The sequence below is a fragment of the Eptatretus burgeri genome, chromosome 1, assembly GCF_056783735.1.
Source record: "Eptatretus burgeri isolate ZD-2024b chromosome 1, Ebu_testis_v1, whole genome shotgun sequence".
In the NCBI taxonomy this organism is placed as follows: Eukaryota; Metazoa; Chordata; class Myxini; order Myxiniformes; family Myxinidae; genus Eptatretus; species Eptatretus burgeri.
The window spans coordinates 133,372,663-133,385,548 of NC_140961.1; the positions used below are offsets into that span (position 1 = coordinate 133,372,663).

General features: G+C 42.0%; 1 protein-coding gene across 1 annotated transcript in view; it reads left to right on the forward strand.

Annotated features, from left to right (window-relative positions):
* The window catches only part of LOC147035458 (glutamate receptor ionotropic, NMDA 2C-like), a 343,991-nt gene that overhangs the window by 328,402 nt on the left and 2,703 nt on the right, over window positions 1–12,886 (forward strand). The window contains exon 14 of the mRNA XM_085898846.1: window positions 12,605–12,843. Within this exon, the coding sequence (XP_085754972.1) occupies window positions 12,605–12,843 (239 nt within the window). The remainder of the gene's footprint in view (window positions 1–12,604; window positions 12,844–12,886) is intronic.

Genomic DNA, 12,886 nt, shown 5'->3' on the forward strand with positions numbered 1-12,886 from the left:
TACGGTAGCTGTAAGTTAGAAACACGTTTAGTAAGTTCTGTGGTCGTCCGGAAGACGTCAAATATATCTACATACGACAATATGCATTGGAGATACATTACACATAGGTTCAAAGCACGTTACTCATAGGCTAGAAATAAGTTTCGGGGAACGCTAAACATTACCTCGACGTGTTTCGACTTATGAGTAACTTACAAGTAGCGTGTGTCAACGATCGCATAACGTGCCGACAACTTATGGCCAGCGTATGCGGAACGTGTGAGTCATACGCTGGCATACGTCGAAAATTTTTGAGCATGCTTAAAATTTGTCGATGAGCTCGGCGTACTACGACGTATGCCAGCATGCTTCAGCGTGCTCTTAACGTATACAAAACTTACCCATAACGTATTCGACGTGTGCCAGCGTATTCGCCAAATTTTTCATACGTCGGCATACGCTGGCTAAAACGTCAAGGTGTGACAGAGCCTTAAGCCAGGCCTTGCACAAAATACCTGCATAAATATATAAAAGTGAAGAAAGTGAGAAGAGTTTTCGAAAAGGTATAAAAAAAATCTGCTTTTTGATAAAGGGAAGGTCATAAGTGTTTGGAAAGACATGGGAAGGTAAAGAGTTCCAGAGTTTGGCAGTGAAGAGGAAGAAACAAACATCATAATAGTCTGCCCTTGAGTTGCCAATGGCCATTCAATGATCATGTGATTATGTATACAACGCAAAGGATTAAATCAGACTTACGAAAATGGAATAACAGTAATATGGGGGCTGAAAACAGCCCAATAAGGGAAGCAAGCAATCTTATTCCGAACAGCTTGTGCAATCTTATGGCCCATCCTATGTTTAATGTTGAACCAACTGGAGACAGCGAGGGCACTGTTACAGTGAAAGGAACAGGACACAAAAATTCTGAATGTAACACAAGACAGAGTGTTTGCCCATAATGTAAGCACACCAAAACATGTGAAACTACAATCACGACTCCTAAGACACGAGCCATCACGAGGACACTCGCGCTGCAAGCAAATGACAAATGGAGGCAAGAGACAGGGTCATTGATGTAATTACCAAAGGCATCAATCTCTTCATCACAACAACGAAACACCTTGTCAATATTGCCACAAGAGAAATAGCTTCCAACGATGTGGCAAGGAGCCGACTGTGTGCCAAAGAAATGGGCACGAAGGCCCTTTGCCGTTATCTGTCAGGAGCATGCCAGACTGTAGCTGAAGACCTTTGCCACCATGCATAAGAAAAAGAAGAAAAAGAGCCAGGTGGTGCAAGCCAGCCTGACTGCTGAAGTAGCTTATGCTAGAGAGAGTCATTTTGGCTAGAGAAAGTCATCTTGATGCCTGAGGTTCTGGAGGAACGTGCATCACATACGATCCTACCATATCCACCTGCTCAGGCTGAAATAGATGATGAAGTTGGTTGTTTCAGGTTGTGTGGAGGAAACAAGGCAGCTATGTTGGATTATATGAAAAATGAGGCTCAATGAGGTTGTCTGGTCTGAAGGTCTACCCAACAAGTGAGCAAAACCTGAACACTGGTTATGTCATTGACCTCATGGAATTCATCAGAACCAAGATGCCACACCATGGAGAAGTGAGTAAGTCATTTGCTGACCACCATCATTTGCAACAGATCCTTTGACTTTTCTGAGATACAAGTTGTATCAGATTGGTATGATGGGATCTATGGATGTGTCGACTCAAACGGTGGCATGGCTTGCCTCGAGGATGCGAGTAGCTGTCATAATATACGAATGATAGACAGTGCAGTACATCACCTTGAAAACACGTGCCAATTGAAAACTGGAAAGGTATCCTGAGCAACACATCCAGTGAGGCAAACCAGATTCAGCTACTTCGAGGTTTTGGAAATATCCAGCCACTTGCTTCCTACTGGACTGACAAGATATTACAGGTGGTTTTCCTGATCGACTGAAATCAGTTTCACTAAATCGTGAGATTGGTATACAGACCAGATTCAACATGCAGCAGACAAGAAGAAGGTGACACTGGAGTTATCGTGCATTCAAAGCTTGTGTGCTAAATGGATGTAAAATGGTAATCATCTGTGCAAATGACACTGACATTGTCATCCTTGCTCTGTATTTCATAAAAAGATTTTTATCTCAAGGTCTGCAAGAGTTCTGGATACAATTTCAGGATTATCTGATTCCAGTCCACAAGATTGCAGCAGTACTTGGTGAAAATGAACCTGCCATCCTGCCATTACTACATGCTCTTTGCGGATGCGATACTATGAGCTACATTTATCTGAAAGGGAAGAAATATTTTCTAAATCCACCAAAGAAGCGGGGAATCGTGCAAGAACTAATTCATGTATGTCAGCTACTCGAAAGTCAGCCGGACCTAACAACTGAAACAGTTCAAGAGGTCACCAGTGTTGCCAGGAATTTGACGATTGTTGTCTACGGCAAGCAAATTGGTGGATATGAAGACTTAACAAACTCCGCACAAACCGTGCGTCAGAAAGAATGACCTTCGGAGCCTACCACCCCCTGGAGATGCATTTGCCCACCATGTAAAGTGGGCTATCTTACAAACATCTATTTGGGTCAAGGCTGATAAACCACATCCTGATTGTCATACCAGACCCATTTGAGTTTGGTTAATCATCAGATGTTGGAGTCAATCCAGTACTGACCACAGTTTCACCGGTACCAGAAAATCTTGCTGCTTCTGCCTACTGTAATTGCAGGGGACGCTGTGGCTGTAAATGTCCATGCCGTGGAATTGGGTCATGTGTTAGGGTTAGCATATTTGGACAGAGACAATGATAATTTTAGTAGCTGTCATATTTCTGAATCTGGAAATCATATTTCTAGAAAATTGTACTTTAAACTTTTTTTCGATATTTCAGACAGGAAATATCCATTCAATAAATAGACGACAGGTTTAATTTCTCAATTGGACATTTTGTTTTTCTCAGGTGAAGCACCATACTTTTATAGTTCTATAAATATTTATGTAATATAATTGCAGGATGTCATATGACATGGCAGATCATTAAAACATCCTTTGTTTCATGAATGATGGCAAAAGTAAAATCTGCACCGTAACCTGTTAACGTTTAAAAAAAAAAAAATTATTGATTGTGCCAACTTCACTCTAATCAATGACCCGCTTCAAAGCATCCTACCAAATCTTAGGGATCCAATGGCCAAATGTATTTACACCCCACCTTAAATTGTCTCAATACATATCATAAGCTCCTGAAAAAAACATTGAAACCTCCAGAAGCTTACCATGATAGGAACCACTCCAAAAAATATTTTGGAGCCCAGACTATTAGGAGATGGAGGCTTTATTGATCATCATGGGATACAGGGTCAATCAGCATCGACATAGCCATAATCGGTGGCCTCTTCTTCACATTCTCACATGGCACACCCTCTCGTGCTCCATATCGATATATCGCATGGTTCTTGGAAGTATTATCAATGCGATTTGTGTTCTGCAGTGTTCAAGTATATAATTCAATTTAAATAAAGAATTTGAGGTTGAAAGGCTTATAAATAAATAAATTCCAGGTTTTCCCACCATTTTGTCCAGTGGCTATTACCTCACCCTATCAAACACGTGACACGAGTTATTCATGCCTGTTGTTTGTGTCCTTTATAACATCCTTAAAAACAGTGAGTTTCCTGTTTGGAATGATTTTAAATTGTGTTTGACTGCCAGGCAGGCAGACAAGGTTAAAAAGTGTTATCTTACTCCTCCCTGCACATGCGCTATCGGGACGAATTCAGAGCCAAAGTACAGTAAAACGAGAAAATTGTCCTCCTATTCATGTTCTGATTCGTGTGCAAGATACAACATTTGATTTAAATTGGTTGTTCCTCTGTCATAAACTGATGATCATAAACTGATCAGATGGACATTTACCTCTTCTTCGCCTTCTCGCGGTGCTGTTTGCGTGGGGTAATAATGTTGCTAATCTGGAAGCCATAAGCACTCAACATACAGGTCCTATAGAACAGTTATATCGGTATGTGTTTTTTATCAGTAAGTATGTTTTTTTTAATACTCGTCCCTCGTTTAATGGGTGAGTAAATGTACATGCGCTGTGAGTTACTTTGATAGTCAGGGTTTTCTTTCATTTTTACTACAACACCAGCATCACCCTCACCTTCACCTCGCTTCCTCCCACCGACGCCATGGCCTACGTGCGTGTCAGCACGTACGTGGGCGGAGTTCACGAAGACCTGACGTCTCTCTCGCCTAATCCGGGGGGGCATGGACGAGGTGGCCGTAAGTCGGTCAAAGGGCACAGAGCAGGCTCCAAGAGAAGCGAAGCCTCTTCGGGGGGCGGGGAGTCGAGATGCAACCCCCCCCCTCCGCCCCCTCCGGTCCAATCAACGGCCTTGGCTCCCCATTTTGGCCAATGACAGGGCGACGAGCGCATTCTGCACACCAAAACCAGCTGATGAGGGAAGACATAGACCACGACACCGAGGTTCGGCTGAGGGAGGGGCAAGGATAAAGGTCCAGCTCCGTTTTCCCGAGAGAGAAAAACTGGGGACGTGAGTGGTGATCACGTTCGCCTGACACGAGTAGTGATCACATTCGCCTGACACGAGTGGTGATCACGTTCGCCTGACACAAGTGGTGATCACGTTCACCTGACACGAGTGGTGATCACGTTCACCTGACATGAGTGGTTATCATGTTCGCCTGACATGAGTGGTGATCACGTTCCCCTGACATGTGTGGTGATCACGTTCGCCTGACACAAGTGGTTATCATGTTTGCCTGACATGAGTGGTGATCACGTTCGCCTGACACGAGTGGTGATCACATTCCCCTGACACGAGTGGTGATCACGTTCGCCTGACACGAGTGGTGATCACATTCCCCTGACACGAGTGGTGATCACGTTCTCCTGACACGAGTGGTTATCATGTTCGCCTGACATGAGTGGTGATCACGTTCGCCTGACATGAGTGGTTATCATGTTCGCCTGACATGAGTGGTGATCACGTTCACCTGACATGAGTGGTGATCATGTTTGCCTGACATGAGTGGTGATCACGTTCGCCTGACACGAGTGGTTATCATGTTCGCCTGACATGAGTGGTTATCACGTTCGCCTGACACGAGTGGTTATCACGTTCGCCTGACACGAGTGGTTATCACGTTCGCCTGACGAGTGGTGATCACGTTCGACTGACATGAGTAGTGATCACGTTCGCCTGACATGAGTGGTTATCATGTTCACCTCACACACAAAAAGTCCGAGTCCCGCCAGCTCAACGTACCCGCACGAGGCGGACAGGTCCGAGAAGAGCCTCTGGTCTTCAGCTCGCCTTTCCCTCTGAGCTCGAGGCCTCGATAAAGGCTGTGGCCACCGTTTCGTGTGTGTGTGTGTGTGTGTGTGTGTGTGTGTGTGTGTGTGTGTGTGTGTGTGTGTGTGTGTGTGTGTGTGTGTGTGTGTGTGTGTGTGTGTGTGTGTGTGTGTGTGTGTGTGTGTGACTGTCTGCCTGCAAGTAGGAATTGTACAAGTGCTCTTTGCTGTACATACTTGCATCTCTATAGTCGGATAAATCTGCTTCTTGCGTGCTCCCCCCTTTCCCCCATTATAAATAAATACATTTGTTAAATGTATCAGTTCGTTGCTGTGTTTCTTCCATTGGCTTAGCATGGCGCGTGTTGGTGAATTATAAAGGCTGTTGCCGCTGTAAAGGGACATTTGGACCGACGGGACTTCAGCAACCATCCGCTCGGGTTGCGCATGGGTCGGGCACGCTAATGGCTCGACTCATACAAGTGCCGTCGAGGGTGTGAATACTCGGTAAGCTCGCCACGTGGATCTCTCGGTATTTTGAAGATTGGCAAATAACCCTGTACCGCGTGGTAGAATTATTGACGCTTCACAGTCCGGTAAGTGACCCGTACCTGTCGGAGTTTTCCGAAAGGTACGATCTATATTCCGGGTGTTCGGTAGAGTCGACCCTACCGCCCCACTTAGCGGTCATGCTCGCAACCGATACCCGGTCCGCAGAAATAAGAGGTGGTAACAGTTACACAAAACCATCAAAAGGTATTCTAACCTATTATTACAGAGCAAGCAAAATATTATCCAGAGAAAAATGGAATTTTGCCATTAACATAACATATTTTTTTATCTTGTTTATATGATTACTAGTATAAAAGTCCATCAAAAATGACGGGTTGGAATTATTTTATTCGAAATATTCACAGACTGGAAGATATGATGTCTTGTAGCAAGAAAAAGTTATTGTAAAACGCGACTGTACAAATGTTATCCTATTTCCTTTATCTTCTGGAACCTTTCATTTCGACGGTACAGCCTCGTGAGCATGCCAAAGCCTGAAGCCTCGGCCTAGCGTCAGATATGCTTATATCTTCTTTATTTATTAGACGTCGCACATATGTAAATGAACACTCGTTTTACTCTGCGCGCGTTACACATCACGTGCAGGGAATTTCACCTCCCTGCATCTTGTATTTATTATCTTGCCAAAACGAAGTTTTTGCAAGATATGTTAGTCAGCTTGTATGTTTTTTTTTTTTTTTTTTTTTTTTTTGTTTTTTTTTGTCTGTAATCACGTATAAAAAATTCTGCAGAGCACAGTTATCATTGGAAATATTTGTAACTTCGCATATCAGAGGCCTATAGAGGTCCCTTTCAGCGCATAAAAATTTGAAGGTCAAGGTCAAAGGTCAAGGTCACTTTGTCACAAATCAGGGGAGTCGACGAAACCCTAATTTTTTGAGTAATTTTAATCGAATCGTCTCCAAACTTTATGGGAATGTAGTATATGGTCTGGCGCTCAGCTGATTAGTTTTTGGTGGTGATTGGCCTTGAGCTTCATGCTTAGCACCTGAGGTCAAACATATTTCACCCCAAGGTCAAATTTTCAAGTTTTAGGAACCATATCGTGTAGTACCTCAAATTGAACACCTCGATGAGTGCTTTCTAGATATGTCAAGCTTGAGACATTATGACGTCATTTGGTGACATTATGAGGCAAACACATATTTTTCATGGTTACTCTGTAGAACGATTGTCATCGGAATCTCTCGTAGGCAGATATTCCTCAAGGAGTCGCTCCTGGTGGATAGCAGCTCTGTTCACCTCAGTGTGACCTTAAAGAAGTCACACGTGGTCACCTTTTGGCAAGATACGGGTCACCCTGCGGGTGACATTGGTTTATTGTTGTTTTTTAAAACGCTTCTGTACACTGCCATTGAGGCCTGGTTGCAAGTCACCGTCTACATTTCCAAAAGAAGAGATGTAATTACTCTTTCATGGAAAATGTTTGGCGAGTTTGTTTTTTTTTATCCTGAATAAATAGACCGTAATGAGCACACAGTCATGTTTAAAGATTGGCCTTCAACCCCCTTCTTAAATCATCCTTTTGAAGGGGAACAGACATCACACAAACAAATACACAAACACATTGTGTTTCATATCGGTAGATATAGATGGAGCTGAAAGATCGATGAGCTTTGGAGTGTTTGATCATCACCTAAAAGACACTCCATCCTATAACCAGAACACCATATCATGTATCTTACTAAATCCCATTTTACTCGATGTACAATTCCCACTTCGTTACCAATCCTTCCCATAACCTAACATGTTTGTTTCATCAATCAATTTTGAAGTCATTTTGAAGTAAAATCTCAAAGTATTTTACCAAGAAGGTAGAGGTAAGAAAAAGTAAAAATTATACATGGATGTGATTTTAAGAGAGATTTAGAAACCGTAAATAAAAAAATATTGAATACAAAGTCGAGGCTTGTGAAGCTGCTAGAACATATAACAGATCAGGATGTAACAGAACGAAAAATGAAGAGTTGAAAGAGAGGGGGGAACATACCGACAGCAGGGTTGAGGGACAAAATAGAAGGAGATTTGAACAAATAAGGAATGAGAGGTAGTGGAGGATGCATGGGGTGGACAACATGGATACAGAAGCACACTCTCGGGAAGGAAACACTGGAAATTTGGAAAGAGGTGGGCTTGGGGGGGAGGGTGTTACTGGGTGTAGAAGAAATCATGGTTTTAGATAGGGGTAGATCTGAGATGGTGGTAAACAGCTGTCTTGAAGACCTGGAAGGAAGAATGAGATTGATGAGAGTGTGGAAGTTGATTCCACAGGTGGGAAAAAAGGGGAGCAAATGAGTGGAGATGAGTAGTGATCATGGATTTTGAGTTTCACTGTGGGAGGAGGGGGTTCTGGTGGACTGTGTGCATCTTGCAGATACCTGGTGGGTTGGGGGGGGGGGCACGAAGAGGGTAGATGGTGCAAGACAAGAAAGGAGGTGGAGGAAGATAGAGAGACCACTGAACTGTCGGCGATGGTGAAGAGATAGGCCTATAGACTCAGCCTATTCGTGAGAGATTCCAATGATCTTGAAAGCCTGGGTTTCCATGGCATCAAGCTGAGAAAGGTCCTTTCAGAGAGAGAGATTATGTGGGATTTCTCAGGGTTAAAAGATATGTTCCAAGTGTTTGACCAGTTTGTGATGTTTTTTTTTTTCAAGGTCTGAGGAGAGGGAAGAGCTGAGCTGCTGCCTGTTTGTCAGAAGGATGAAGAATGTCATGCCAGAGGGTAAAGTCATCAGCAAAGAGATAAAGAGGATTTTTACAGAGTCAGAGCGATCATTGATGAAGATGAGGAAGAGGATGGGGGAGAGAACACTGGCTTGGGGTACTCCGGCCTTGCCGGGGAGAGGAAAAGAAAGGGTTCCATTGAGAGCTTTTAAAGGAAGAAGCATTTCATTACCCCGTGCACGCAAAGTGAAAGGCAGGGTTAAGCAAATGGTTCATGTCCGTCCGTCCGTCTGTTCATCTGATCATTTTATGATTGAGGAACTACTTATTTAAGTTGAATGTCTTGTATTTTGAATACGAATCGGAACATGAATCAGAAGACAAGTCTTCCGTTTAACAGTACTTTGGCTCTGAATTATTCCAAACAGGAAGTTTACTGTTTTTAAGGACGTTATAAATGACACAAACAATGAATAACTCATGTAACATGTCTGATAGGGTGATGTAATGGCAATGAAACCCAGAAATAATTTATTTATACTGTCCGTCTTTAAACCGCTTGAAACCTTTATTAAAACTGGATTACACACTTGAACACGAGAACACAAATCGCCTTCGTAATACTTCCAAGAACCATGTCTATATATATATATATATATATATATATATATATATATATATATATATATATATATATATATATATATATATATATATATATATATATATATATATATATATATTACATATTCAGCTCTGGAAAAAATTAAAAGACCACTGCAAAATTATCAGTTTTTCTGGTTTTACTATTTATATGTATGTGTTTGAGTAAAATGAACATTTTTGTTTTATCCTATAAACTACTGACAACATTTCTTCCAAATTCCGAATAAAAATATTGTCATTTAGAGCATTTATTTGCAGAAAATGACAACTGGTTAAAATAACAACAAAGATTCAGTGTTTTCAGACCTCAAATAATACAAACAAAACAAGTTCATATTCATTTTTAAACAACACAATACTAATGTTTTAACTTAGGAAGAGTTCAGAAATTAATATTTTGTGGAATAACCCTGATTTTCAATTACAGCTTTCATGCGTCTTGGCATGCTCTCCACCAGTTAATCACATTGCTGTTGGGTGACTTTATGCCACTCCTGGCACAAAAATTTAAGCAGCTCGGCTTTGTTTGATTGCTTGTGACCATCCATCTTCCTCTTGATCACATTCCAGAGGTTTTCAATGGGGTTCAGGTGTGGAGATTTTGCTGGCCATGACAGGGTCTTGATCTGATGGTCCTCCATCCACACCTTGATTGACCTGGCTGTGTGGCATGGAGCATTGTCCTGCTGGAAAAAAACCAATCCTCCTAGTTGGGGAACATTGTCAGAGCAGAAGGAAGCAAGTGTTCTTCCAGGACAACCTTGTCTGTGGCTTGATTCATGAGTCCTTCACAAAGACAAATCTGCCTGATTCCAGCCTTGCTGAAGCACCCCCAGATCATCACCGATCCTCCACCAAATTTCACAGTGGGTGCGAGACACTGTGGCTTGTCGGCCTCTCCAAGTCTCCGTCTAACCATTAGACGACCAGGTGTTGGGCAAAGCCGAAAATTGGACTCATCAGAGAAGATGACCTTACTCCAGTCCTCTACGTTCCAATCCTTATGGTCTTTTGCAACCCTCAGCCTGGCTCTTCTTTGCTTCTCATTGATGAAGGGCTTTTTTCTAGCTTTGCACGACTTCAGCCCTGCCCCGAGGAGCCTGTTTCGAACCGTCCTCACCGTGCACTTCACCCCAGCTGCCGTTTGCCATTCTTTTTGTAGGTCACTTGATGTCATACTGCGGTTGTTGAGGACATTCGAATGAGTTGGCGGTCATCCCGGTCAGTGAAAAGTCGTTTTCGCCCTCTGCCAGTCTGTAGCTTTGTTGTCCCCAATGTCTGCTGCTTGACCTTGTTCTTATGAACTGCCGTCTTTGAAATTTTAAGGATGGAAGCAACATGATGCTCATTGTATCCCTCTACCAGTAAAGCCAGAATTGATCCCTTATTTTCCTCACTCAAAACTATTCTTTTCAATTCTTTTGGCATAGTCAATAGTTATTTTTTTGATTCCAATTACTTTTTAGGTACTACTAGCACTGTTTTTGCCATCCAGCTGGTCCTATTGCAAGAGGATAGTGATAAGAAAAACCACAGCAGTGGTTTTTATACTTTTCCTTGTTGAATAAGATTCGGTTCAGGTGATCACCTAATCAGGACTTCACTAAGTAGAATGAGGTGTGCCTGTGTTGGAATTCAACAGACACTGCAATGGAATGGCTGCCATACATGTAGAGAGGCTGATTTAAATTTTTTTTTGGAGTGGTCTCTTATTTTTTTCCAGAGCTGTTTATACATGTATATATATTTATATATATATATATATATATATATATATATTTATTTATATATATATTTATTTATATATATATATTTATTTATATATATATATATATATATATATATATATATATATATATATATATATATATATATATATATATAGATATAATGTGAGGGTGTGACATTTGAGAGAGGACATATTGGGGTGAAGAAGAGGTCGCCGTTATGGCAATGTACTATTCTGATTGATGCTGATTTCTATGGTGATCAATAAAACCTCCATCTCCTAAACTGTGACTCAACATCGTCTTATTTCAGTGTATAAGGGTGGTGTATAAGACTGCTTCAGTAGCATTATGCAATACTTCCGGATTTTATTTTTTTTGAATGATCTTTCAAATCATTGTTTTATTTAAATTGAAGCTGTCGGACCCCGCTATTCGCAGGGGGATATGTTCCTGAAAAATGCCGCGAATGTCGAGTCCGCAAATTTTGGGGCATTGTTTCAATGGAAAAAGGGGGACTAGGTTCCCGGCGGTTCGTGATTCATGAGGGAAAATCAAAAATCCCGTGGAAAACTGCAAATACACCTGCAAAAAACGCAAGTGTGCCTGCAAAAATGTGGGGGAAAAAAAAAGCCACGAATGTAGAAGCAGGTTGCATTTTATAAACCGCGAATATGCAGGGTCCGCGAACAGCAAATCCGTAAATAGCGGGGTCCGACAGTATATACCTGAACACTGCACAGGGTATCGTGTTATATGAACTCTCTGGTTTGATGAAGATTCAGTTTGGAGATATTGAGAAAATAAGGGGATAAAGAATGAACGGCAGGAAATACTGGCTGAAGTAAATATGGGTAGATTGAGTTCGTGATTTATTTATTTTTGGAATGAAAGAAATAAAATAAAATAAAATAAAATTTTGAAGTAAGGAGGGGGAATAGGATAAAGTTGAGGAAGCGGAATGTAGAATTCCTCAGAAAAAAAGTGGAACGCGGCATCAGAGTTGAGACAGAATTTGCACGCCGGCTAGCTGAGGCCTGTGTGACTAGGCCTGAGCCACACTGACACAAATTCGACTTTAAAACACAACAAGGTAAGGTTTAACATGTAAAATTGGATGAAAACGCAATCAGCAACACAGGGGCAAAAATAAAACAGACATGACGGATCTGGTCCGGAAAACTTCGCTTTGATGAATTGGAAGGAGGAAGTGCGAACCCAACATCCACGTGCACACATCCCAGACTGGAAGTCCTCCAATGGAGGAGTTCATGAGAATTTTAAAAGGCATAGGGCTCCTGAGTTGATAAGCAGATCTGAAGAATGCTCTATCGTCAAAAGTCTTCATCCTAATAAGAGGAACTCCTGCATGATTCCCCTTGTTAGACTGTAGTTTCGAATCATGGTGTAAGGCATGTTTAGGTAAAAAAAAAATGTGTGAAGGAACCTGTTTATTTTTGGCTCTAAAGGTTTCCTGTCAGCGATATTTTCAAATCTATACATCAGAGTACTGAGAGCCAGTGAGCAGTTGAGCATTTGAGTGATGTGATCCGATTTACAGTACATGTTCTGTTCTATCCTGTAATAAGGATACCCGTGTAAGCCTTTCAGTGGGTGTAATAATTTAAACTCCCTAAAAATATGGGGGTGAATTTCTCACGCAGGTGAAATGGACGAGTTGGAGATGATATGGCTAACGGGGATCTGCCATGGGGAAAGGAACGATGTCATGAGCAGCAAGCTGGACGTCGACAACATGGCCGGGGTGTTCTACATGCTCGTGGTCGCTATGGCACTCAGTTTAATCGTGTTCATAGGTGAACACTTTTTCTACTACGTGAGACGACATTGCGTTAAAAACACCGAGTTGGACAAGCCTGGACTTCTGTACTCCATCAGCCGAGTAAGCCTCGATGTGTCATTTCTCCATTTGTTGCAGATCACCC